The 24,406-nt window shown below is 34.4% G+C and overlaps 1 protein-coding gene across 2 annotated transcripts in view; it reads right to left on the minus strand.

The window, feature by feature from the left end:
* hig (locomotion-related protein hikaru genki) overlaps positions 1-24,406 on the minus strand; it is a 781,895-nt gene that overhangs the window by 492,036 nt on the left and 265,453 nt on the right. For both annotated transcript variants that reach the window (XM_074119349.1, XM_074119350.1), the window contains one exon: positions 8,703-8,930. In XM_074119349.1, the coding sequence (XP_073975450.1) occupies positions 8,703-8,930 (228 nt within the window). The remainder of the gene's footprint in view (positions 1-8,702; positions 8,931-24,406) is intronic.

Below are 24,406 nucleotides of genomic sequence, written 5' to 3' on the forward strand. Positions count from 1 at the left end.
TTCTTGAATTTCGAACAAAAACAGCGGAGAATGGAAGTTGCTCAAGAGTCACTCAATGAAGTCGACAACGATGCGGATCTACTGAAACGTGTTATTACAGGTGACGAAACATGGGTTTACGGATATGATGTCGAAACTAAGGCTCAATCGTCCCAGTGGAGGCATTCTGGATCGCCAAGACCGAAAAAGGCTCGACAAGTGCGGTCGAATGTGAAGGTTATGCTCACTGTGTTCTTCGATTTTAATGGCATAGTGCATCATGAATTCTTGCCACAAGGTCAAACAATCAATAAGGAGTACTACCTACAAGTTCAACGCCGTTTGCGTGAAGCAAGCCGAAAAAAACGCCCGGATTTGTGGCAAAACAATTCATGGATTTTGCACCACGATAATGCACCTGCTCACACTTCATTGCTTGTTCGTGAATTTTTGGCCAAAAACAAAACTTTAACGATGCCCCAGCCTCCATATTCGCCAGACATGGCTCCATGTGACTTTTTTCTATTTCCAAACATAAAGAGAACATTAAAAGGCCGTCGTTTTACAAGCATAGATGACATTAAAAGCGAATCGCTGAAAGAGCTGAAAGCTATCACAAAGATCGAGTTTCAGAAGTGTTTCGAGGATTGGAAAAAGCGCTGGCACAAGTGTATTGTATGCGAAGGGGACTACTTTGAAGGCGACAATATTAATGTAGATGAATAAATAAATATTTTTTTCAAAAAACGAAAATTCCCGTTACTTTTTGAACACACCTCGTATTATATTAAAAACAATGTCTGTTAGTATTCAGAACAATATACATACAAGGTGAACCAGTAAGTAATGTCCATAGGCCTACCGAGTGTAGTACATCTGAAGTGGACTTCAAAGACATATTGGTTAACTTCATATTTTCCACTGTTCTTGAGTGACGTCACTTAATTTTTTTTTCTAAAAACATTACTTTTTTGCAATAGAAATGTTATTACTCGGAAAGTTTTAGTCCGAATTCGATTCTGATGACACGGTTAGAAAGACAGATTAATTTTCTAACAATTGACACCAAAGTATGAGTTATTCTTCAAACACCCTCAATCTTCCTCCGAAAACTGGAAAAATAAAAGTAATCGAAATTTTTAAGAAAACTCATTAGGCCCTTAAGTGATCATTATCAGACCTAGGTGCTGTCACTTTCTATAAAAGTTTCCTTGCCTAATGGGCTTTCAAACGGTATATCATTTTCCAGTATTCCTTTTATCTTCGTATGAGAAATTACGTTTGTTTTGCAAGAAAATGTGTTTATGAGCACACAAGTGTTAGTTCATCAAGTTGTTTAATTCATTGAAAACTCTTTTAGATGGACCAGTAGTCAATTTTTAAAGTAGATTGTCTTAAAATAAGGAAGTCAATGGTTACGAATTGCACTTTAAACATTTAATTCTGATCTCCCTGAAATATTTGAGTAGGCCTGTGGACATTACTTACTGGTTCATTCTGAATATATAATATATTTTTTTTACTTTCCACATAGATACCGTCTTCAGATTTAATTATTCTTAACTAAGTGAAAGTTGTGTGACTTTTCCTTTACGAACAGATGTTGAGGTGGAGATTTTGTATTCATGGTCCCAAAGAAATTCAGCAGACATTCCTTTTTTGGGGCAGAGGGGCAAATAAAATGAAACAGGCATTTCCATCACGACCACAAAACTATAGATAAAATTTTGATGGTTAAAATACAGTTTTACCACCATCAAGAGATGAAGATGGACAGAGCACATGTAGGCAGGGAATATGGCAGATGAATAATGAAAGTGACATCCTTAAGAGAGTGAGTGAGAAAGAGGCGACTGTGTAGTAGAGGAAATGGGAGAAGGTTAGTGGAAAGGCTACCTGGCTGGTTATAAATGAGAGAAAAAAAGGGTTGGACAGAAAGAAAGGTCTGAAGAACTTTTTAAAATTCATCTTCATTAAACAGTAAAGAATGGTCGTTAGTAGGATGGTTTTATTCACAATTACTTTTGGAATAAATCTTAAAGAATATTATGACCAAGAAGTAAACTTAGTGTGACATTAAGTTAGGAAAGAATCAGTAACTTGTAAATCTAATCAAGGAATCAAAATGATGAAATTCGTGAATCATTATGTAGCCTAGGTTATTCTCAATTACAAAAGCTTTATAAATAATGTTTACCTCAATAATTTTGAACTTGGAATTGCTTCTTACACAAAATAGTAAAGTAATGGCTATTTTCTCAGGTGGACTTTAAGTCCAATTACCAAATTAGATGTCGTGGACGGAGACGAAGAAAGTAGATACCATTATGGTAACGTTCTGTACTGTAAATTTCTCACATTAATCATAAAATAAAATCTAAAACCTAGTCCGGGATTCGAACTAGTTACACAATACATATTGCAGGCTCGCCTCATACAAGAAATATAATCGCGGAATACAATAGAAGCAAGAAGTCTCCAAAAGTTTATTGTTATAAATCGCTTCGCTTAAAATTGAATCTGCTGTAAAAACTTAAGTTACACTTTACTCTAAAGGAAACATAAAATCTGGCTTCTCTTGGCATCACTTTATATCTTCAGTTGTCTCAATTTTCTCAACTATGAATCTCAATTAACCTTTGATATGCATGCAACTGTGTATTAAGCTGCTGCTCAGTATCAACACTTACAAGGAATCTAAATAACGAGAGTTGGACTCGAATCCACGATCTGCTCGTAGGAGTCCAAGTTCTCTAATCCTTAAGCCAATCCTTTCCATAAACATTATTAAAGAAAATATCTTTAGAACAAGGAAATGGAATCGCATAATTAAATAGCAAAGATTCTGTCAACTCTTAGCAAGCTTGTTTTGAAACTTCAGTTCATTTTCGGAGTAACTTTCATCTTCAGATACTCACAAACTTTCTGTAGTCTCAGCTAGTGACTCAACTCTATCTGTTTCCTTACAGCTATCGCTTTAAGTTCATACCTATTTGTTATGTGTTGTTCTTAGAGCCTGAAGATATTAAGAACCCAATATCTTCTAATTAGAACTTTATATTATAGTAATCCGCTCACGTTTTACATCGTAAACAAGCTAAAATGTTATTCCGCCTTAAGTAAAATTCAATATCAACTATCATTACAAGCTCCAGGCTTGTCTCACACAGCTCACATCAATGTCACTGTCTCTACTCTAAATCATACTTTCACATTGAATAAAGGAAGACTTCTCTAGCACATTCCCGGCAAGTACATGGTAAGTTTCAAGGAATCAAGAGTTTCTTGGGCACAGTTGTAGAAAAGCTGTACTTGTTTTGTGGTTCTTCATCAAAACAAATTCTGGCCGTGAGACTTCTAAAGGATTCTCACACCTGATCAGAACGCAGCTGCAAAGCTGTATACATATAATTAAAAAAATCATTCTACCACGACAAACAATCAAACTTACTTTACTGTAAATTTCTTTTATTAACCATTAAATAAAATCCAACGCCTAGAACTGGCAGCGAACCCAGTACCACAATACGAGTACATATTAGCTTCACAGGTCTTGACTCTAACCGCTCGGCTACCGTGGCGTCTCATCCTACCTCGTTAGCATCAATAAGACTTTTCGACGTTTAATGTCTGCTTTGAGAATTAATAAATACAAAAAATAATGTGCTTTTACTAAGTTATTTACCATGTAAGATGGTGCCCAAGGAAAGAACCAACGGCAACAGATTGCGTAGTATTCCATAATCAAATTGTTGTTGAGCACTGCATGGATTATTGGGCAAAATGTTTATGAGATTTCTGAAAAATGTCTATGGATTTCTTCCAATACACACATTTAACACGCTTTTAATAATTTATTCAATCGCTTTTCTTGCAATCACTTTCTTTAAAAATCAACTAAATTGCCATTTATTTATTTTTGTTCCTCTGTGAATATTGGAAATGTGAATAAAGCCGTAAAATACCATTTTATTTGCCTATAATGTTGGATACATACCAAGAAATGATAAAGCATAGAAAATAATATGACCATGTGTGAAAACTAACAAGTCTGCTAAGTTAAAAGTAACAAACAGCGACAGCTTCATAACGAGAAATATATAACTTTCAAAACAAATTTACAAGTAGCAAGGAAATAAGGGAGAGCCAGTTTATAGAGGGAACCAGGGAGTAGAAATTTTGTTAAGGCTAGAATAGCGGTGAGCTACAGGCTGTTAGAGGCGAATAAATGGTCCCTTAAGCGACGTCCAAGGACTAGGCAAAGGGCACAACGGCGTCATAAAGCTAACTGCAAACCAAGATATATGTGCGCCACAAACTTGATATAAAACATAGAAGTAGCAAATTATTAAAAGCGATGTTTCTCTATTGCATTTGTTTTTGTTTTTTCTTTCTTTGAGATAACTTTGTTTTTTTAACCCTTTTTAGTTTTTATATTAAGAAAGGCCATATTTTGGGTTATGTTGATATCTAGTTTAGATGTAACTTTATAAAGAAATTAGACCGCGAATAACTTCCTATTATCGAGTTGATTCATAACTTCCGTTTCGATAAACAAAACTAAACTCTATAAATCAACTTTACAAGTTTCAGTGAGTTCTAATTGAAGAGATATTATTTGAAACTAGTTATGAATCAATACTAAGAAAGCGGAAATTATTAATTGAATAAGCCATTGACGGGCCTTGCCCATCACAGTTGCACAACCCACCAATTAAAATGCAAAATTTATAACACCTACCGTATTATTGGTATTTTCTGATTGTCATCAACGCTAGGAACGTTAGTATGATCAGAAATACGCAGGGAACCACGTCAAATTCCGTTTGATTTCGTGCAATGAAAGAAAAAAAAACCACAAAATACCCTTTTTTTTTGCGAAATAAAACGGATTCAAGTGCAGTCTTGCAAACCCTGACAGTGAGCTGAATGAAGCGTCCAGAAATAGAAACTGCCAGCTGCTGGATTCGAACCCGGGAACTCCGCGCTGTTCGTCCCAAGTTGGTTAACTGGCCTAATGTCCATTTTTTAAGGATAAAAGGATAAGGATAAGTCATTTATACAGATTATTCTTAAATATCTCATCAAGAGAGAGTTATTTCATCACTGATTTAGTATTGACTGGGACTGGACGTAACTTATATTTGCAAATGTTATTGGAACAAGGTTTTGTTTTGATATGAAATTTTATATAAAGATATATTTTATTAATAAAAAGTAATGTATTTGTGATCAGCATGTTCTGGGTAACAAATTCGGATTGCAAAGGATTCTAAGGAATTCAATGAAAAATCAGGAATTTGGCAATGCATTTGTGAAAAGAGATCTCATCTTGAAAAAGAAATACGATTGGATTTTCTCTTTTAGAAATTGAAAATCAACGATTAAGTCTCAAACTTTACCTTAATTTTTTTATTTTTTAAGCGCGAAAACAATGTTGTCACTTCTCTATTAGCTTTAGAGTAAATATTTTATATTTAAAACAAGAGTGGAATTTCTTCAGCTAAATCATTTACTTATAAGAACAGATACAGAATTCATTAGGCCTATTTTGTTTATTATTGCTGAGGATATGACCTATTTTCTACGTACTAGCGTACGCAGAAAAGTATTTCGAAAGGTAGAAAACTTAAAAGAAAAAAAATCAATAACAGTCAATATTCGCTAAAGTTCGAGACAAGGTTATGTAACATGGGTTTCCTGGATGAGCGTTTCATTGCTGTCGGTAAATAAATAAATAATATCCAGATTCAATAATAATGTTGGTTATTAGACCAAGAAGAAGTCGGATTTGTGGAAGTGGAAGAAGTCTTGAGTGGATATTGGGTAAGGAGATACGAGGTGTGGCTATTAAATAATGAGACTAATGATGCTACAGAAAAACTATGCATGCGCCAAATTTTAACGACCAACAGCTGTGCAGCGTAAAGCCTTGTCTTTCGATTGCAGCGTCTCACGTGTTTGTAGAGAAATCTGTCTGACTGGAACCGTCGTTTGTGTAAGAGGTGTTAGTTTCATTTTGCCGAAAACATGATACTAACACATGTAGTAGAGCAACGAATTGTCTTGAAATTTCACATCAAAACTTGATAAAACCACTACTGAAACTTATCTTTTATTAAAAGAAGTTTATGGTGATAAATATTAATCTCTTGCACGAGTTTTTGAGTGGTTCAAGCGTTTCCAAGATGGCCAAGAAGACGTCGGAGATGATGTCCGCCCGAGTCGCCCTTCCACGTCCAAAACGGATGAAAATATCGATTATAATTAATCAACATTACTACCATGAGGTGCTTGCTCAACCCCGTGAAAGAGTAAGGAAAAAACGACCCGATTTGTGGAAGAACAAGTCACGGGTTCCCCATCAAGACAACGCGCCGGCTCACACTGCATTGTCTGTAAAAATGTTTCTAGCCAAGTACAACATCCCAGTTTTAGGCCATCCGCCTTATTCGTCAGTCCTGGCTCCATGTGACTTTTATCTCTTCCCCAAAGTCAAATCTGCAATAAAAGGAACACGATTTCAGTCCGTTGAAGCTGTGAAAGAAAAAGCGGCACGCGTCATGCAGGAGCTCACAGAACAAGACTTCCAGCACTGTTTCGAACAACGGTAAATTCGCATGGAGCGTTATAGAGATAGGGGAGGGGTGTATATTGAAGGTGATAATAACTAAATATGTATAAACTTAAAATAAAATGTTTAACAGCAATAGTCTCGTTATTTAATAGCCACACCTCGTAGAAGTACATGGCCGAATGGTGAAGAGTTACGCTTTTAGGGCTAAACAAATCAATTATATGTTTAAAAATACAGGGCACCTAGTTCAGTAACATTCCAGCTGTTACCAATTGTTAGTAACATACTAATTTTCTTTTATTAATCTGAATAAACATTCCATCGCTTTATAAAACAGGAAATAAAATTGAGATAAAACTGATTATTAAACTGAACCTTTTTATTAATTTTTCATTGCATTAATTAATTTTGTTTTTCAATAAATAGCACACTATTCCAGCAAATGTGAACATGTGTTAATTAAAATTATAATATTTCCCTGGTTTTAAATAATTAATTTGCCGGATATGAATACGACAAATAAAAGTAAATTAAAAATAAAGAAAGAAAATAGTGCAATAAATGAATTTCTAATATAAATTTGTCGTTTTCGAGGAACCATAATTCAATATTTGTTCTAATTAAATCCAAAGATCAGTTTTATAGTAGTTTAAATGGATAAAATGAAGCATTAAAACTGGAGAAAAGGTATATATATACAGATATAGCGGGACTTACACGGGAATTTTGGTAATGAAGTATGGTATATACAGGGGGTTCATTTTAAGACGGCTCAAATGCATTTCATGCTTAAACGGTTGTTCTGAGCGAAAAATGGTAGAGGTAAAATTTGTTGTCCGTCACCTCTAGTTTCAGAATATGTGACTTGATTTTAGATTCCTGCCCGCATACGCGGCTGACGCGCGACCAAAAGTGAGGGTTCGCAGTTGACCCCCATTTTCATATAACAGTTATAAAGAGTATAAAAAGTAATGAAAGAAACCGGAAACCGCAATTCGATATTTTCGAAATTAAAGGTGCTAGGCCATTTCAAAATCTGGTATTTTTAATCATATTTCAATATTTTTAACTTGTTATCAAAGAGAAAGAAGAGCACGCGATAGGTCATTTTTATGTATTTTTGCATCCCCTTTCTACTAAAAATATTGCCAAGGCAGTAAAGCTAGTATTTTTCTTAATATCGGGAAATAAGTCGTTTTCCGAGTGATTTTTCTAAGAGAAATCAAATGTTAAGAGCTTTAGTTCTCAAACACACCCAAAATGGCTAAAAAATAATTTTACATCTGTTACAAACAAGAAGGTTTAATAATTATTTGGTAATTTTGGGAGAGTTGCGTTTAATTATCAAAAAAAATGGAAACCTCCTGCCACATATTTAAGTGATCAATATCTTTCATGTAAAGGATCAAATTTATTCTTTAATTTACCAAATAATGCACTTTACTCAACTTGTGAAGCTTGTACTGTGCCTTCAAAGGTGCCTCTTCAGATACAGAGAGCAGTTGATAACCTCCTGGCTAACCTGCTTGCGAGTCTGAGGAGGCACCTTTCAAGACACAGTTCATGCTGCAAAAGTTTCAATAAAGAATTTATTGTATTTTACTTTTATATTTTATATTTACTGATTTTCTATGTTACTGATTCTCTAAATTGTTTGTATTTTTGTATTTGTAATAGGCCCTGAAGAAGGCAATATATTTGTCGAAACGTTGGCAAAAAGACGAGTTGTTGTTTTTATTTGACCGATTCCTCGCCAATTTTGAATACTTACTTGAATAATTTACGGTCACGAAACCTATATATTCATATTAGTAATATATAAATAAATAGCTCTTCTTCTACAGGAATTTCTTGGAGTGTTCATCCGGAGCATCATGTGCCAACTACAAAAAATACACCTACACACAAATGCAGACCAATTTTTAAGAACCACTTAGGCGTGGAAGGAGTAAACGCGAAATTTGACATAAGCGGAAGTCCTGTTTATCTGGTCTAGCAATTGATCTTAAACATTAACAGCATTAAAGATACCATAATGGCTGATTTGCTAAGCTCAAGAGGCCAAAAACAAAGAGGGTGGAAAAAAAAAGAAGATACGACAAACACAATACACTATCATTGACATTAAGTAGGCGGAAGTGGGTACCTGAGTCAGGGAGACAGAGTGGTCCAACCCAGCGGCCATCAACGCACTTAATCTTGCACAGCCTTCTTTCCGGAGGAAATGGCGATGGAGCCGGCAACTCAGCAAGAAACTTAACTTCTCCCAGAGATTTATAATCATCAGCTACTTTTCGCCTTGCCACCACTTTTACCCCTCGCAGACTGAGAGCTGGAGGTGGACATCCCAGCGTACCTGCAGCAATTGTTTTCTCTGTAAATGACAAACAAAAATAATTATTTATTAATGTCTAATTTAATACAACATAAGGTTGTGTTTTATTTTTATCTTTACAAATATAAGAATACAGATTTGCACAAATACAGATGGAAAGTGGTAATGTGACTTACATTTTATTTACACAACAACTCAAAAGTATTAATAGACAGTCAATAAGAAATTAAGGTTCTGTTTTAGATATATTAGATATATATAAATTTAGTAATTTACAGTCACGAAACCAATATATTCAAAAAAGTAAAAATAAAAAAGTAAAAATAATTGGCCATCTATCCCTACTGTTGGTATGGCCATCTGTCCGAATGCTAGAGAAAAATGGCCAACATGATAAACATAACTCAACGCATACTTTTTGACAGTTTTAGAAGTTAGGATTCATTAATGTATACTGTAATTTCCTAATACGTAAAAAACAACACTAAAATTTCGATAAATGCATTCGCTGCAGCACGCAGTATGTAACTATCATAAAATTTTGTGTTGAGACGATAATGTTTTTATTCTCTGAGTTAATTAATAACGCTTTGACGCAGACCAAAATGAACTCACTGTAGTCAGACATGAAGGTTAAATCACTTGAGAGGTCACGCAGCGCCGTCGGACGACATTTCGGTTAAATTTCGGTTGTTGGCCATCTCTCCCGATCGGCCATCTCACCCGATTTTACCCTACATTATCTGGTTAGTGATTGTTAGTGGTTTCGACGCGTGAATTAGTCGATTAGTTCGGATCCAGCGAGTAGCTACTTTTTACAAAAATATTAACCGTGAAATTTGAGTTTTCGCCCCCCGTCCATGACACTTAATTTGATAGTTGGACGTTTAGCCCCGCCTGAAAAAGTAAGCGATTACATACGAGGTCTGTAAGTTAAGTAATGAGACTGATTTTTTTTTTTTTTAATTTGTTTATTTATTTTGCAACTATAATAGATATAACAAGCAAAAGAGATGAGAGTAAGGAAATGGCGCAAATACACGGGCACGCATATATATGCACTTACATACACGTGCGCGCACATGCATGTGCGCCAAGAGGCGTGAGTGGAGTGAACGACGACCATCCAGTGATGGAAGCCGTTAGTTCGCCAGATTGGCAAGCTTACACAGCAACCATCCTAGGAGGTCGGCGTTGTGTTGAGATGGTCGCGTGGCCACCGCCGCTTTAGTCTGCGCTGTGGATTTAAAGGAAGTGTTGTTGTAGACATGTTGTGGATCAGAGGGTTGTAATGACTGTGTAGATTTGAGTGGAGTTTTGTGTAACCAGATTGTGCTATTTCAGAAACGAGAGGAATATTGAGATCAGAGTGTATAGTATGATTGGAGACGTAGAAGGGAGCGTTAACTATTGTTCTTAGAATTTTTGATTGTAAGGTCTGAAGTCGGTTGATGTTAGATTTTTTGGCGCTTCCGTAGAGCTGTATTCCGTACGTCCATATTGGGGCAAGTAGAGCGGTATACAGTGTTCGTTTGTTCGTCAGGGTCAGTTTTGATCGTTTGTCGAGTAGTCTTTTCAACATTTTATATCTGAGATTGAGGTCAATTCGTTTGAGTCTCGTGTGTGGGTTCCATGTTAGTCGTTTGTCAAGATGTAGTCCGAGATATCGTACTTGGTTAGTAATTGGTATAGAATTGTTGTGGAAGGAGAGAGGAGGGAGAGTTTTCTTGTTTAGAGTGAATACTATGTATTTAGATTTACATTCGTTCACTTTGATTCTCCACTTTTGCAGCCAAGGCTCTAGAAGATTTAGGTGGGATTGGAGTGTACGGCATGCTGTTACAGGATCTAGATGAGGAGAAAGAATTGCAGTGTCGTCGGCGAATGTGGAAGTAATTGTAGTCGGGTGAGTTGGTAAGTCGGCAGTATAGAGAATATAAAGTAAGGGGGCTAGAATGCTTCCTTGAGGAACTCCAGCGAGTATTGGAAGGATAAGAGAAGAAGAAGAACCTTGTTTGACTTGGAAGAAACGGTCGGAGAGATAAGACTTAAGAATGAGGTAAAAGGTAGAAGGCAGTAGGCGTTTGAGTTTATAAAGCAGCCCTACGTGCCATACCCGGTCGAATGCCTGAGATATGTCAAGGAAGACACCCGGGCAATACTGCTTTAATTCAAGGGAAGTAGCGATTACATCCACTATTCGATGTACCTGGAGAACAGTCGAGTGGCAACTCCGAAAACCGAACTGATGGTCAGGAATGTTATTTAAAGGGGCTATTTCAGTTTGGAGGCGGAGTAGTAGAAGTTTTTCGAGGATTTTCCCCAGGATGGGTAGAAGGCTGATGGGTAGACTGATTTTTTAAAAAGAATTTATTCAAAAAGAATTACAATTCTATATTGTCACCTTCAAAATAACTTTCTTCTGAAGCCACACAGCGCTGGAGACGTTTCTTCCACTCCTCATAGCAGTGCTCGAACTCCGATACTGGAATAGCCTTCAGCTGGTCGGTTACAGCCGTTTTAATGTTTTCGACTGTCCCAAAATGAGTTCCCTTGAGATGATTTTTCAACTTCGGGAAGAAAATAAAGTTACTAGTACTCAAGTTAGGCGAATAAGGAGGCTGAGGAGCCACAGGAATGTTTTTAGTTACTGGCCAAAAACTCGTTTATTGAAATATATCAAGAACAAGTGGGTGTTGCATCACGATAATGCTCTTTGTCATACAGCAATTTCATACTCGTACTTTACACATAAAGCCCAGTACCACTATTGGGCCTTAATCCTATCGCCATGTTTATTTGATAAAACAACCAAATAAATTCATTGCCATCTTTATGATTTTCGCCACAATTTGGATCTGATATACCCAGTTAAAATATTTCATCCTTCAAGTCTATGTTAAGTTAGGCAGTTCCTAAATTCTGATTATTAAGTGTAACATGCTCTTCGCACAATCTTAAACTTCTTAAATAGCGATAAATTGGTAGATAGACGCTAAGCCCCGCTTGGAAAAATTGGCGATTACTTTACTTGGCGATAAATTAACATTAGTAGTTAAGCTGTTTTACACCATAAAATACTGTTAAACTATAAATTTGCTGCAGCGTATATTTCCTAATCTCATTAAACTTGTATGATACAATCTTAATAGAAATTGTGCGTTTAATTTTATAAAATGTAAAACACAATCTGCCACTTCGCGATGTGTTATATTAATCCTAGAAAGAGATCGTTTGCGAGCAAATCGCAGAAAAGATGAAAAAAAAAGTACAAAATAATTTAAAAAACCTCACTTCCGGCTAATTTTTTTAGATTATGGCGAAACAATGAAGTCACCCAGTTAATTGAACCGTACCATACTGTGAAATAAGCTTTAGAGAGTGTAGCCATACTTTTCGGCCAAACAATTCCCTAGAGTTTAAACATATATATTCATCTTGTAACATCCTTAACTTGGGTGATAATATTTAGAATAAATTGTAGAAATGTGCAGTCATTAATATCCGATGTATCGTAGTTTGTCCGTAAAAAATCGTTTAGCTAAATCTACAAAACGAACTAGAGCATAGAGCAATAGCAAGAACTGAATTTTTCGGTGTAAACTGTATTCGTTTAGTGATTCACAGAACGATCTTACAGATAAATGCTCTTGTAAGCACGCTATTTAGACTAAAAGAACATTTTCCGGATCAGTTTCAATTTACTGTCCTTTCGAGTGCAGTGGTTTTTTTTATTTTATTTTTTTCCAAGACGCAGCTTTAAAAAAAAAAAAAAGTTGTTTTTTGATTACTGATTGACGTAAAGATTTACCTAAAGATATTTCTCGTTAGATAATATTCTTCATTTTATCCGTTTTGGCAAGCATGTTTGCTGCATCCCTGGCCGGTTTCCGGCTTTCATCAAAGGTGATTTATCAGTTTGATGTAGAGATTTCGACTTCACTTTTGTTTCCGTGATTGCAACGCACTTGTTGATTCCAAGCGACAAACAAGAGTTATAACAAGTGAAAAAAGACGAGACAGAAACATACATAAAATCGAAATCTCTACATTAAACTGATAAATCACCTCTGATCATGGGTTAAAATACGAAACCGGTTAGAAATACCATAAACATGCGTGATTCGTGGGATTAGTGATACAAGACGAAGACTAGGTTAAAAAAAACACACAAAGAGACCACTTTAACTAATTTTTCATTCTCTGAAGTCGCCAAAACGGATAATTCTGGTGGGAGCTCAATAAATAAATAAAAAAATGGAACGAAAATAATACCTTCCTTACCTAGAAATAGGAGGTAGAATGTAAAGGTTAGGTTAGAAGATAATGGTTTGCTAAAGTAGTTTTTCTACAAATAAATACGTTAAAATTCTATCTCTAATAAAATTCGATAGCTATTTTATGATAAATTAATAATAACAATAGATGTGTATAACAATAGAATATTAATAACAAAAGATTTGAATTCATTTGTTAAATAATGATGGACTTTATTTTTGTCTGCTGACTAAAATTATTAATTTTTAAGAAGATCATGTTAAAAATACTATAATGTTTTAAATAATGACAACATTTGACTTAATGTTATCAATGGAAAATTGAAAGAGAAGTAATAATTTTCAAGAAGAATGTTCTTTTTAGATAACTATAGAAAGAACTTTAAGCAATTAGTTTTACCTTTATAGAATTAATGCTGCCAATCAAGCTTGTGTAGGTTCGAAAAGTTTTAATAAATAGAAAGTTTAAGAGATAAGAAGTGCGATTATTTTGCAACCTGCTTCACATAATAATCCGAAAGGTCAATGTCGATTATTCATAGTGAAGTTACGTAAGAAAATAGCTCGAGAGGCGATTAACACTGGTCTTAGATGTGGAATAAGACAAATATATTGTAATTGCAAATCAGAAATAATGAAAGAAATTATAACAAAAATTCAAGGTGACCTGGTTATTCTCCACAAAGCTGTCAATATCGCCATCCATTTATTAACAATATTATTTGCAAATTTGAAATGAGCAAGCAGAAAGCATCAAGTAAATGTTTGTAATGTGCCATAATGCAATGTTCACTCCGCATTAGTACATAAAATGATATGTGATATGTGAAAACGTGCTGTCACCTATGATTAGATATGATATGTTACAACTTTAAGAGTATATTATAATGTGGCCTATATCCTATATGTGCCTGTATAGTCTCAACGGATTCAGTGGGATTACATTTAGGTATCAATCAATTGGTTGAAAAAGATTAGAATATTAAGGCGTCACATTTACGATTGCAATGATTTAGACAGTTCACAGTACATTCGTTAATATAAATAGAACTCTTGTTTAGATCTCGCATTGTAATATATACAATTATATTATATAATGACGTCGCAATGGAATCTAGGTTAAATGTGAGCAGTGTGGTTGGTATAAGAGAGATGCGATGCCACAGAAATGTAGGAGAATTATTGTGACATACTATTACACAGCTGGCTGGCCCAGGGTAGATTTATATGTTTGTAATAATTTAGAAAGGCTCATTTAGCTTACCTATTACTTAGGCTGTAATAGTTGGAATTTTGGCTTTAATTTAACGTCTCATATTTGTCTAACAAATACCATCTTTTAAGCCAGTTATCCGTTATTTACATGTTTTGTTTAATCATTTTAACAAAATTTTTAAGATTGATTGACAAATAGGATGACTTTTACAAATATAAATATTATTGCAAAATAAAAAGCACGGGTTCAAAGGCAGATTTCTAGTTAAAAAGATTTTAGGCAAGCTCGTATTATATTATAAATCTGCTGAATAGGCTAAAAACTGCAACTGCAACACTTACGTGGCGAAGAACCAAGTATCATGTGGTTAAATATAATATCGTAAATAATATGCAGGGTGTTCATATTAAGACGGCTCAAATGCATTTCATGCTTAAACGGTTGAAAATTTGTTGCCCGTCACCTCTAGTTTCAGAATATGTGACTTGATTTTAGATTCCTGCCCCCATACGCGGCAGGCGCGCGTCCAAAGGTAAGGGTTCTCAGTTGACCCCCCATTTTCATATACGCAGTTTTAAAGAGTATAAAAAGTTATGAAAGAAACTGGAAACCGCAATTAGATATCTTCAAAATTAAAGGTGCTAGGCCATTTCAAAATCTGGTATTTATTAGTCATATTTCAATTTTTTAACTTGTTATCAAAGAGAAAGAAGAGCACGCGATAGGTCAATTTTATGTATTTTTTCATCCCCTGCAGTTGCTACTTCCAGAATGAAAAGATTTATTCCAATGAACGGAATGAACGAAAATGGCCAGCATTTAAATTTATTTTTTTAATAAATTATCATAATCTATTGAAATAGGAATCAAAAACTATACCAAAAAACTTGTATTTGGGAAACTAGATTTTGAATCTTTTGTATGAACGTGGTTGCAGTAGCAAGAAGACCGGAATAAGTGAAGAATGGTGATGGAGTAACGAATAGCGAACTGTATTAGACTGATGTTTACTGTCTTAGGCGCGTTATGAAGAATAAGAAATGTCATCAATCCACAGACTTTATTGGTGATACAGTCCATCTACTGGTCGAAGGAGAACGCATAAGATAATCTCGCTGATCTTTCAACAGTGTTGACTCCAGTAATTTCAGAGCATCTGTCAGGTGATCTAGAGATGTACATCATTTTACAAGTGCCACTAATAAATGGGTTGTTACGACAATAAGCAGGCTGAGAGCGAACCACGCGGTGTGCGGATCATATCTACACAGGATCAATAAAAGGTCCTCCTCTCCTCTTTGCATAGATTGCAATGAGAAGGAGGATTTCAAACATATAATAATGATATGTCCACGTTATGTGGTAGAAATTGACGACATATACAGGTATTTAGATGCACCATTTCGTTATGAAGACATAATATTCTCCGCCAACATCTATGTGTTTAAATCTATAGCAGAGCTAGCAAAGAAATATGAATGTATTTAAAAGTTATAGAATGAATGCAAGAAAATGATTTACCTGATTTTAATTTTGGTTAAGCTATAAGGATGGCAGGAATATAGAGTACTGATCCATCCATTAGTTGTAGTTTATGTAATTGGTTGTATATAGTAGAGGGATGAATGTGTGAAGCGAATATATTAATAAGTAAGAGTGGAGAGTGAGTTAACATATATTCTATTGATAAGCACCTAGACGATGCTGGCTGTATGACGAAAGCCAATGCCAAAAAAAAAGAAAAAAGTTTCACATTCAGTTAAAATTAAACTATCAAAGGTATCTTAAGATTTACTTGTAGCGTCATCTAAAGTGTTGATTTAAAAAAAAAAAACATTTCAATGCTGTATATTTAAGATAATATCGCCTATCGAGATATGAAAGGAATAACAAAGGACCCTAAATGAGAAGCTTGAAGAATTCCTTTGGTGTCCCACGCGGAGATCCCGTATTCAAATCCAGCTACTCGAGTTGCGAATCCCATTGCGAATTCGGTAAAGTTGAAGACGGCCAACTATTGCACACAGAGGAAAACGAGATTTATCTGAAAATATTACGTTCTTTCCATCTCTCTGTAAAGATGCAGTTTACTTTAGAAAAACTAAAACTGATTCTACAGTGAGGAGTCTGATCTCGTAGGCAGTAAATTCATTCCTAAAAGCCTTCTTCTCACAGTTTTTAGCGCTGACTGTTATTCCACGGTGTCTTTTAGTCGTTTCAGAAACAATGATATACGATTACGGGGGGGCGTATATCATACAAAAGGGTTCTGCAGCGCTTTAGTCTCCGTATCTCTTGGGAACGTTTTGGTTCTATAGTTTCAGGTAATCCTAACCTTTTTTCTGCTCACCGCTTGAATCCGTCCATCTTCTAGTTCAGCAATGGCTCGCGCTACTTGTTCAGCAGAATTTCCTAATCTAGACGGAATTACAACTGTAAAAATATATATAAATGTTAATTTATTTATGAAAAAAGGTTCATGTTTTTTGTGAACTCTTATGATAGTAAACGCTCCAATATCGGCAAACATTTCATTATTTACGAGAAAATAAGTTTTCTGATCCCAGTCATTATTCTTTAATACTTTTTAAAAGTAATAAATAAAACATGGTGTTCATAATATGATAAAGTAAAAAAAAAAGAATAATGTATTTTTTAGAGTACGCCACATTTTTTGTGAAGCAATTTATTTAGGGGCAATCTGGTGTTGAAATAATGTACAGGATGAAAAGAAAGTTAAAGCAAGGAATGGAGGAGTGCAATCAGCTTTATTCCGGCCGTTGGTTATTTATTCCCCGTGGGTAAAACAAAAAAGTAATGCGTCAAATTTCTCTTTCATTCTGTTATTTCATTTATATAATAGAATAATAGTACTCTTCATTGTATAGCGTAGAATAGGCTGCCTCATTTTTCTAACCTTTACACAATATTAAAATTATTATATTTTCTTATTTAGGTACTCCTAAAAAGTGTTGGAAATTTATTTGAGAATACATTTTATAATACAGAAAAAAAAATCAGATTTTGTATTGTTAATTGTTACAATATTCCAGGATAATGAGGTTGTCTAAGGTTAGACGCCGAACAAACATTTAAGTATTAAGTTTCAAACAGCTTTCATTCGTCAAAATACAGACAGTTCCTATCACAATAACTCAAGAATTTCTAATTTTTAACCCTATTTTGCTTTCCACTCTGCTGTAAATGCCCTATTTGTTAAATTCTCTTGCCATACCCACAGATTGGCACAATTTATTGAAATAGCAATTTACTCGTATAAAGAAATCTAATTACAATTACCCTTACCCAAAATTACCATGCATAAAATGAATTTTATGGGGGAAAAAAAGTTGTTAATTCGATGCTGAAAGTATCAAACTTTATGTAAGTAAAAAGAAAATATAACTCAAAAGTTTAGGGTTTCGAAAATCTACTTTGAAACTGTGTATCAGTTGGAGAAAGTCGTAAGTATGGCGATCAATGCGTAATTTTACGATTTCCAGAGGATAAAATATCTCTAAAATGAAGAATAAAAAAAAAACTATAACTTTATAGATATATTCCAAAAGGCTAATTCTGTGATTAGTTGCCAATTGGTTTGAGATTACTGAGCGCGTTTATGCGATGTCTGTATTGGTTAAAATTCAAATTAAATTGAAACACTTAAATTTACTTTTCGCAAAGAAACGAACAAGAAAAACGTTCAAATGTTTCTTACAACAGGGGGAAACAAACTTATAGCATATCGTTGGTTCTTTGACTGAACTAATCCATCACAAATCAGTTCGAAGTTAGTTTGGGATTTGTTGGAACAGCAGACGAAAATTCTGTTGGAACACCAAACTGCTAACTGCTTCGCGTACAATCGCAAACCAATTCAAGGGTACTGATCGAACAAACAAATAAGCAAAAGACAGACCACTCTTTAATGTAAACAATGTAAAACAAATTATAATTGACAAGTTTGTCTGTTGCAGGAACGTTTAAATTGATTGTTTTCTTGTTAGTTTCTTGCAAAAAGTAATTTAAGAGTTCGTTTAGTACAAGCCTTGAAGATGGCCTCAGTCTCTTCGTCAAAACTTTGGCAATGAAAAAATAAAAAATATAATTACTGAAATTAGCACTAATATTTCTAATATTAAGGAAAAAGAGTTAGCTATTTGAAATGAGTGAATAACTAAGAAACCTTAAGTTCCATTGATATACATACACATCTACTTTAAATTTACTTTTTAGAAAAAAATTACCTGCTGAAGATCTAAGACGAAATTTAAATTGGATCCTAAGCTTTATGTCAGGCGATTAACAAACTGAATCATTTTTAGGATGCTTAGATTATTTTTTAAATAATATTCCTAGGATATTTTTTTAAGACACTTTTTCAAAAATGTTTTTAGTAGTTTAAAGCAATAAAAAACTAACAACATCTAAGAGAAACCAAAAAGGGAGTTTCTCTTTTGATTAAAATGTGCATGAGAAATGAATTAATTAGGAACAACTTTTCCTCTTCATTATTCAGATAATTTTTTCAGATATTAGAATTTATAATTCTCGGTCCTAGAGTTGAGAGAGTTTAGAATGTTTTTAGAAGAATGATATTGTAACTTTTGATTTAAATGTTGAAAGTTTCCTTTCTAATAATTTTTCCTTTCTTTTTAAAAAGGAAATGAAATCAACATAAGGAATGTTATTTATCGATCTGCCAGGACTGGAAGGAAAGAGAGAAGGTGATAAAAAGAAAAAGATCTCCTACCGTTTAGTTGTTAGGAGTAAGAAGAGGTTTGTACAGAAATGGGCAGAAAAAGAGAAAAAAAAGAGATAGAATCCTAGCGCTCGTAATAAAATCAGAGCTGCCCATTACCGCAGTACAAATCTCCAGTATCTCCAGGGATACCATGTTTACAGTTTAACGTCTTTTAACGGATTCCATTACATTTTGTTTGTACAACTTTTACAGATAAAGTGAGTGGGAGATTAAGTACAAGGGCGAGAAGTATTGAAGCGGAAGGGTGGAATAAGTAAAGAGTAGTTGGAAGGAAGAGCTTCTGAATTGTTAAAGAAGGGAATAAATTAGAACTAGAGTTAGTTAGATCTAAACCTTCGCAAAGAATTTCATTTTAAGATGATCTTTTTGAAACAGAAAACATTTTCATTACCAATCCTGTAAAGTTTGTTTTCGCGGTTCGTTTTGATCTATGAAAGTTTCGTTGGATGGTTAACATTCCACTTCTTTCTTTTTCGTACGGCGCATCGACTACTGAGGTCATTAGCATCCCAAATTATTTAAGGTTCATCCTTCTTGTGGCCCTCGAGTTACCTGTCGACACGCGTAAGCTTCTGGCTTCCACAGACCACATATTGCAGAACAAAGCACAGGATGGAGCCAAATAATTTGCATTATTATCGCTACGTTCTTCTTGTTGAAAGGTTTCGCTGATTTTGGTTAGGACATGGAGTTTAGTGAGATCTCGTTCCAGTCATAAAAGTTTTAGTGGCAGAGGTCGGATGGAGCGTCGAGATCAAGAAGGTGTCTCTGATAATTAATTAGTGCTTCGAGTATCAGAATGCCACTGGTTCTGTTCTGTAATTTTCAAGGTGTAGAATTACGAACAGAACAATACATCCCCCAAGAATATTGTAATATTTGAACATTCTATTCTTTGAATTAAGTCGTTAGTAACTCGTGATCGTTAGTAAATCTTTAGTAACTCTAAATTTCATTTATTTTACTGCGTCATTTATTAATTTTTTACTGCGCAACTTTTGAAGTTGCCTCGTCTTTTCAAAGCTATACAGGGTTAACCAGTAAGTAATGTCCATAGGCCTACTGTGTGTAGTACATCTAAAGTGGAGTTCAATGACGTATTGGCCAACTTCATATTTTCCACTGTTCTTGAGTGACGTCGCTTTAATTTTTTTCTAAAATCATTAATTTTTTTGCAATAAAAATGCTATTCATTAGAAAGGTTTGGTCCGAATTCGATTCTGATGACACGGTTAGAAAGTCAGATATATTTCCTAATAAAAATTGACACCATTTCGAAGCATAAGTCATTCTTCAAACATCCTCAATCTTCCTTCGAATACTGGGAAAATAAAAGTAATCGAAATTTTTAAGAAAATTCATTAGGCCCTTATGTGATCATTATCATACCTAGTTGCTGGCACTTTTTACAAAAGTTTCCTTGTCTAATGGGCTTTCTAACGGTATATCATTTTCCAGGATTCCTTTTATCTTCGTATGAGAAATTACGTTTGTTTTACAAGAAAACGTGTTCACGAGCACACAACAGTGTTAGTTTATCAAGTTGTTTACTAAACACAGTAGGCAAATGGACATTAAGTACTTACTGGTTCAAGCTGTATACCGTTGCCGCAGAAACCAATTGCTACTCATTACTCAATTAACTGGACGACACAGCAACAAAGTAAGTGGGCTCAGAGGCTCACAAAACTTAATTGAATTAATCAAAATGGCTTCTGAAATAAATTATTTTTTATTCAATGGCCAAACAATTTTCGTCTTTTTATGTGTTAATCTTTATTATTTGGGAAATTTATTATACATATATAAAGCTATGACTCAACCAAGTGCTTTGACACTTCAGTTTATGTTATTTCAAAAAGTGGAGTCAATCGATTTGTGCAATGAACCGCTTATTTATCACAATTCTAGAAAACAATTCGTTTTGTGGCAGTTCCTGAAGAGGTGCTGGAGTTGGTTGTTCATAAGGTTTACTGTTTGGTTTTACAAACTGTGTAATGTTAAAAATAGTATAGCAACAAACAGATCTCGAATGCCCGGATTGTGGAGAAAATTGGTAAGCTAGAACCTTGAGAATAGCATTTAGAGAAAGGCGTAAGAGTGGATTTTCTTTATTGAGAATAACTTTTTATGTTTCAGAATGCCCGGATTGTGGAGAAAATTGGTAAGCTAGAACCTTGAGAATAGCATTTAGAGAAAGGCGTAGGAGTGGATTTTCTTTATTGAGAATAACTTTTTATGTTTCAGTTGCCAGTGTTGTGAACCATTTAATGAATTCGAATGCTCAAATGGCACTTCAAAGTATGATGTTCTGATTGAGAAGGCAATGAAACATGATTTAATTCATTTTTAATGATTGCATGAAGAATTGAATTAACAATGTATAGCAAGCAATAAAAGCTTAAAGGTTGTTTTGTTAGCCGCCATTTTGGGTGGTAGGGAATTAGTCAAATTTCTAGCAGTAACGCGATTTGGCAAATTTATTTTTATGTTTTTGTCGCTTTATTTTAAAAAAGTAAAAAAAAAAAAATGCCAGTTGTGTACCAAGTTGAGTTTTACATCATTGAACAAAATGCCTACAGGGCACAAAAGCTTTCGCCTATTATCACTTCATACCTCTCTGATCGTAAACAAAAACCGCAACCCTTTCTACATCTCTGAATCGTACTGCTAGTGATAATGTTTTTGTCTCTCGCTAGCTTTACTGGATATACCATGAACATCAATTTTTTTTCTCTCTTTTAACGGAAAAAGAGAGAGAATAGGAGTGTAACAAAATATTATTACTTGTAATAGATTTTATTCATCGTATATATTAAAACTTATGTTTCACGCAGAGAAACACGCATAGTAGGTCAGAATAATGTATAGCAGCAGTTTCAACTTTTTTCATCACCAAATTAAGACAATTACTGAATCAAGGCCATAAGTTTAAATTGGAAATATCTGTTTTTTAGACCTACTGACTTCAAACAGCGATTTTTACAAATTCGCTAATATATCAGTTTGCTTATAACTGATATACGTTTCTAACCATAAATCAACAACGAAAAATGACAGAGTGTAAAAATTGGAAATTTGATTTAAATGCTTCTTTGAGCTTTCCGTCAAGATAAATCAGCTTGAAGAGCCACCTAATCAGCCGGACATCAAGGTTTCAGACTTGTTAGGAAAAAATATTGATTTTACAGAGGAAGGACGTCACTCTTCCTTCAACGTTATTTACAACGGGAACTTTAACATAAAAGTCAAGTTCCTTTTAATACAAATACTACTTTCTTATGTACAAGAAACTGTACTACTAATAATGCTCCAAGTGTAAGAAAACTTCATCACTGAAAAATGCACAAAGTGTAGGAACCTGTACAGCTAATAATGCACAAAGTGTAAGAAAACTGTACCACTAATAATGCACAAAGTGTAAAAAACCTGTACCACTAAAAATACACAAAGTGTAAGGAACCTGTACCGCTAATAATGCACAAAGTGTAAGAAACCTGTACCATTAATAATGCACAAAGTGTAAGGAACCTGTACCGCTAATAATGCACAAAGTGTAATGAACCTGTACCGCTAATAATGCACAAAGTGTAAGGAACCTGTACCGCTAATAATGCACAAAGTGTAAGGAACCTGTGCCACTAATAATGCACAAAGTGTAAGAAACCTGTACCACTAATAATACACAAAGTGTAAGGAACCTGTACCGCTAATAATGCACAAAGTGTAAGAAACCTGTACCATTAATAATGCACAAAGAGTAATGAACCTGTACCGCTAATAATGCACAAAGTGTAAGGAACCTGTACCGCTAATAATGCACAAAGTGTAGGGAACTGTACCGCTAATAATGCACAAACTGTAAGGAACCTGTACCGCTAATAATGCACAAAGTGTAATGAACCTGTACCACTAATAATGCACAAAGTGTAAGGAACCTGTATCGCTAATAATGCACAAAGTGTAAGAAACCTGTACCATTAATAATGCACAAAGTGTAAGAAACCTGTACCGCTAATAATGCACAAAGTGTAATGAACCTGTACCGCTAATAATGCACAAAGTGTAAGGAACCTGTACCGCTAATAATGAACAAAGTGTAGGGAACCTGTACTGCTAATAACGCACAAACTGTAAGGAACCTGTACCGCTAATAATGCACAAAGTGTAATGAACCTGTACCACTAATAAATCACAAGGTGTAAGGACCTGTGCCACTAATAATGTTCCAAGAGCAGTTATTACAATATAAAAGTGTAAGGAATAATAGTAATGCTCAAAGTTTAAGTCATCTTTATGACCAAGAGGAAGAAACCTGTTCCTCTTACCGGATACGGAATAACGGAAGCTCTGAGAGAATGAAAGAAACTATGTTTGAATAACTGATGTATCTCGAGTACAATACCTGTTTCAAATTGTTTTTTTTTGTTAGTCCATATTAAACCATAACTTCTCACTCTATGTCCTTGGCTTGAAATTATTTAAATGACTTATTTTTATAGTAGCTAACTCATTACTTACATTGAGATAGCTATAGAAAGTGTTCAGAATATTTCACATTGCATGAGTTTGTGTAGTGGCTCGTAATGTGTTTAATTTACAAAATAAGGGAATGCATGCGAAGTGACTGAGTGCGCAACACGTAGAATCTTAGTTTAAACACTTTCAGCATCCAAATAAATTAATATATAGACATTTTTAAATATAAAATTTGAGAAAATGTAGAATTCTCGATTAATTTTCATTTATCTCTTTTCTTTTCTCTCGGAATTAGCCGTCCTTTTCCTGAAGAGATGTGCATTGAAACAGAGCCTATTCTTTTCTTTTTCTTCTTCAATTTGGTTTTTCTTTTCATTTCGCCAGCTATGATTGGTAGAATTCCCCAGGGAAATATAGCTTATTGTCGCATTCTTGTAACCTGCAAAGTAATCACCTCCCACCCGTTTATACTGACTCCATTTTTCAACTTGATGCTCTTCCAAGCAAATTCCTATTCAAAATAATGCGAAGCGATTTTTCTTTTCGTATTTTATATTTTAATCAACTTAACAAGTTAAAGTAATTTATAATAATATCATTTTAACAAATATTCTATATCTTCTTTTCTAAGAATATAAATATAAGAATAATTCTGTTTTTCCGTTTTAAAGCGTCTTAAACAGTCAGTTTACATACACAAAATTATTACTATTTTGAAAATGAATCACAAATTATAATCCCACATAAAATGTAAAAGTCTCAAATGAAAATGAAGAAC

Source organism: Rhodnius prolixus, unplaced genomic scaffold (genome assembly GCF_049639745.1).
Source record: "Rhodnius prolixus isolate KJV_2025 unplaced genomic scaffold, Rpr scaffold_2, whole genome shotgun sequence".
In the NCBI taxonomy this organism is placed as follows: Eukaryota; Metazoa; Arthropoda; class Insecta; order Hemiptera; family Reduviidae; genus Rhodnius; species Rhodnius prolixus.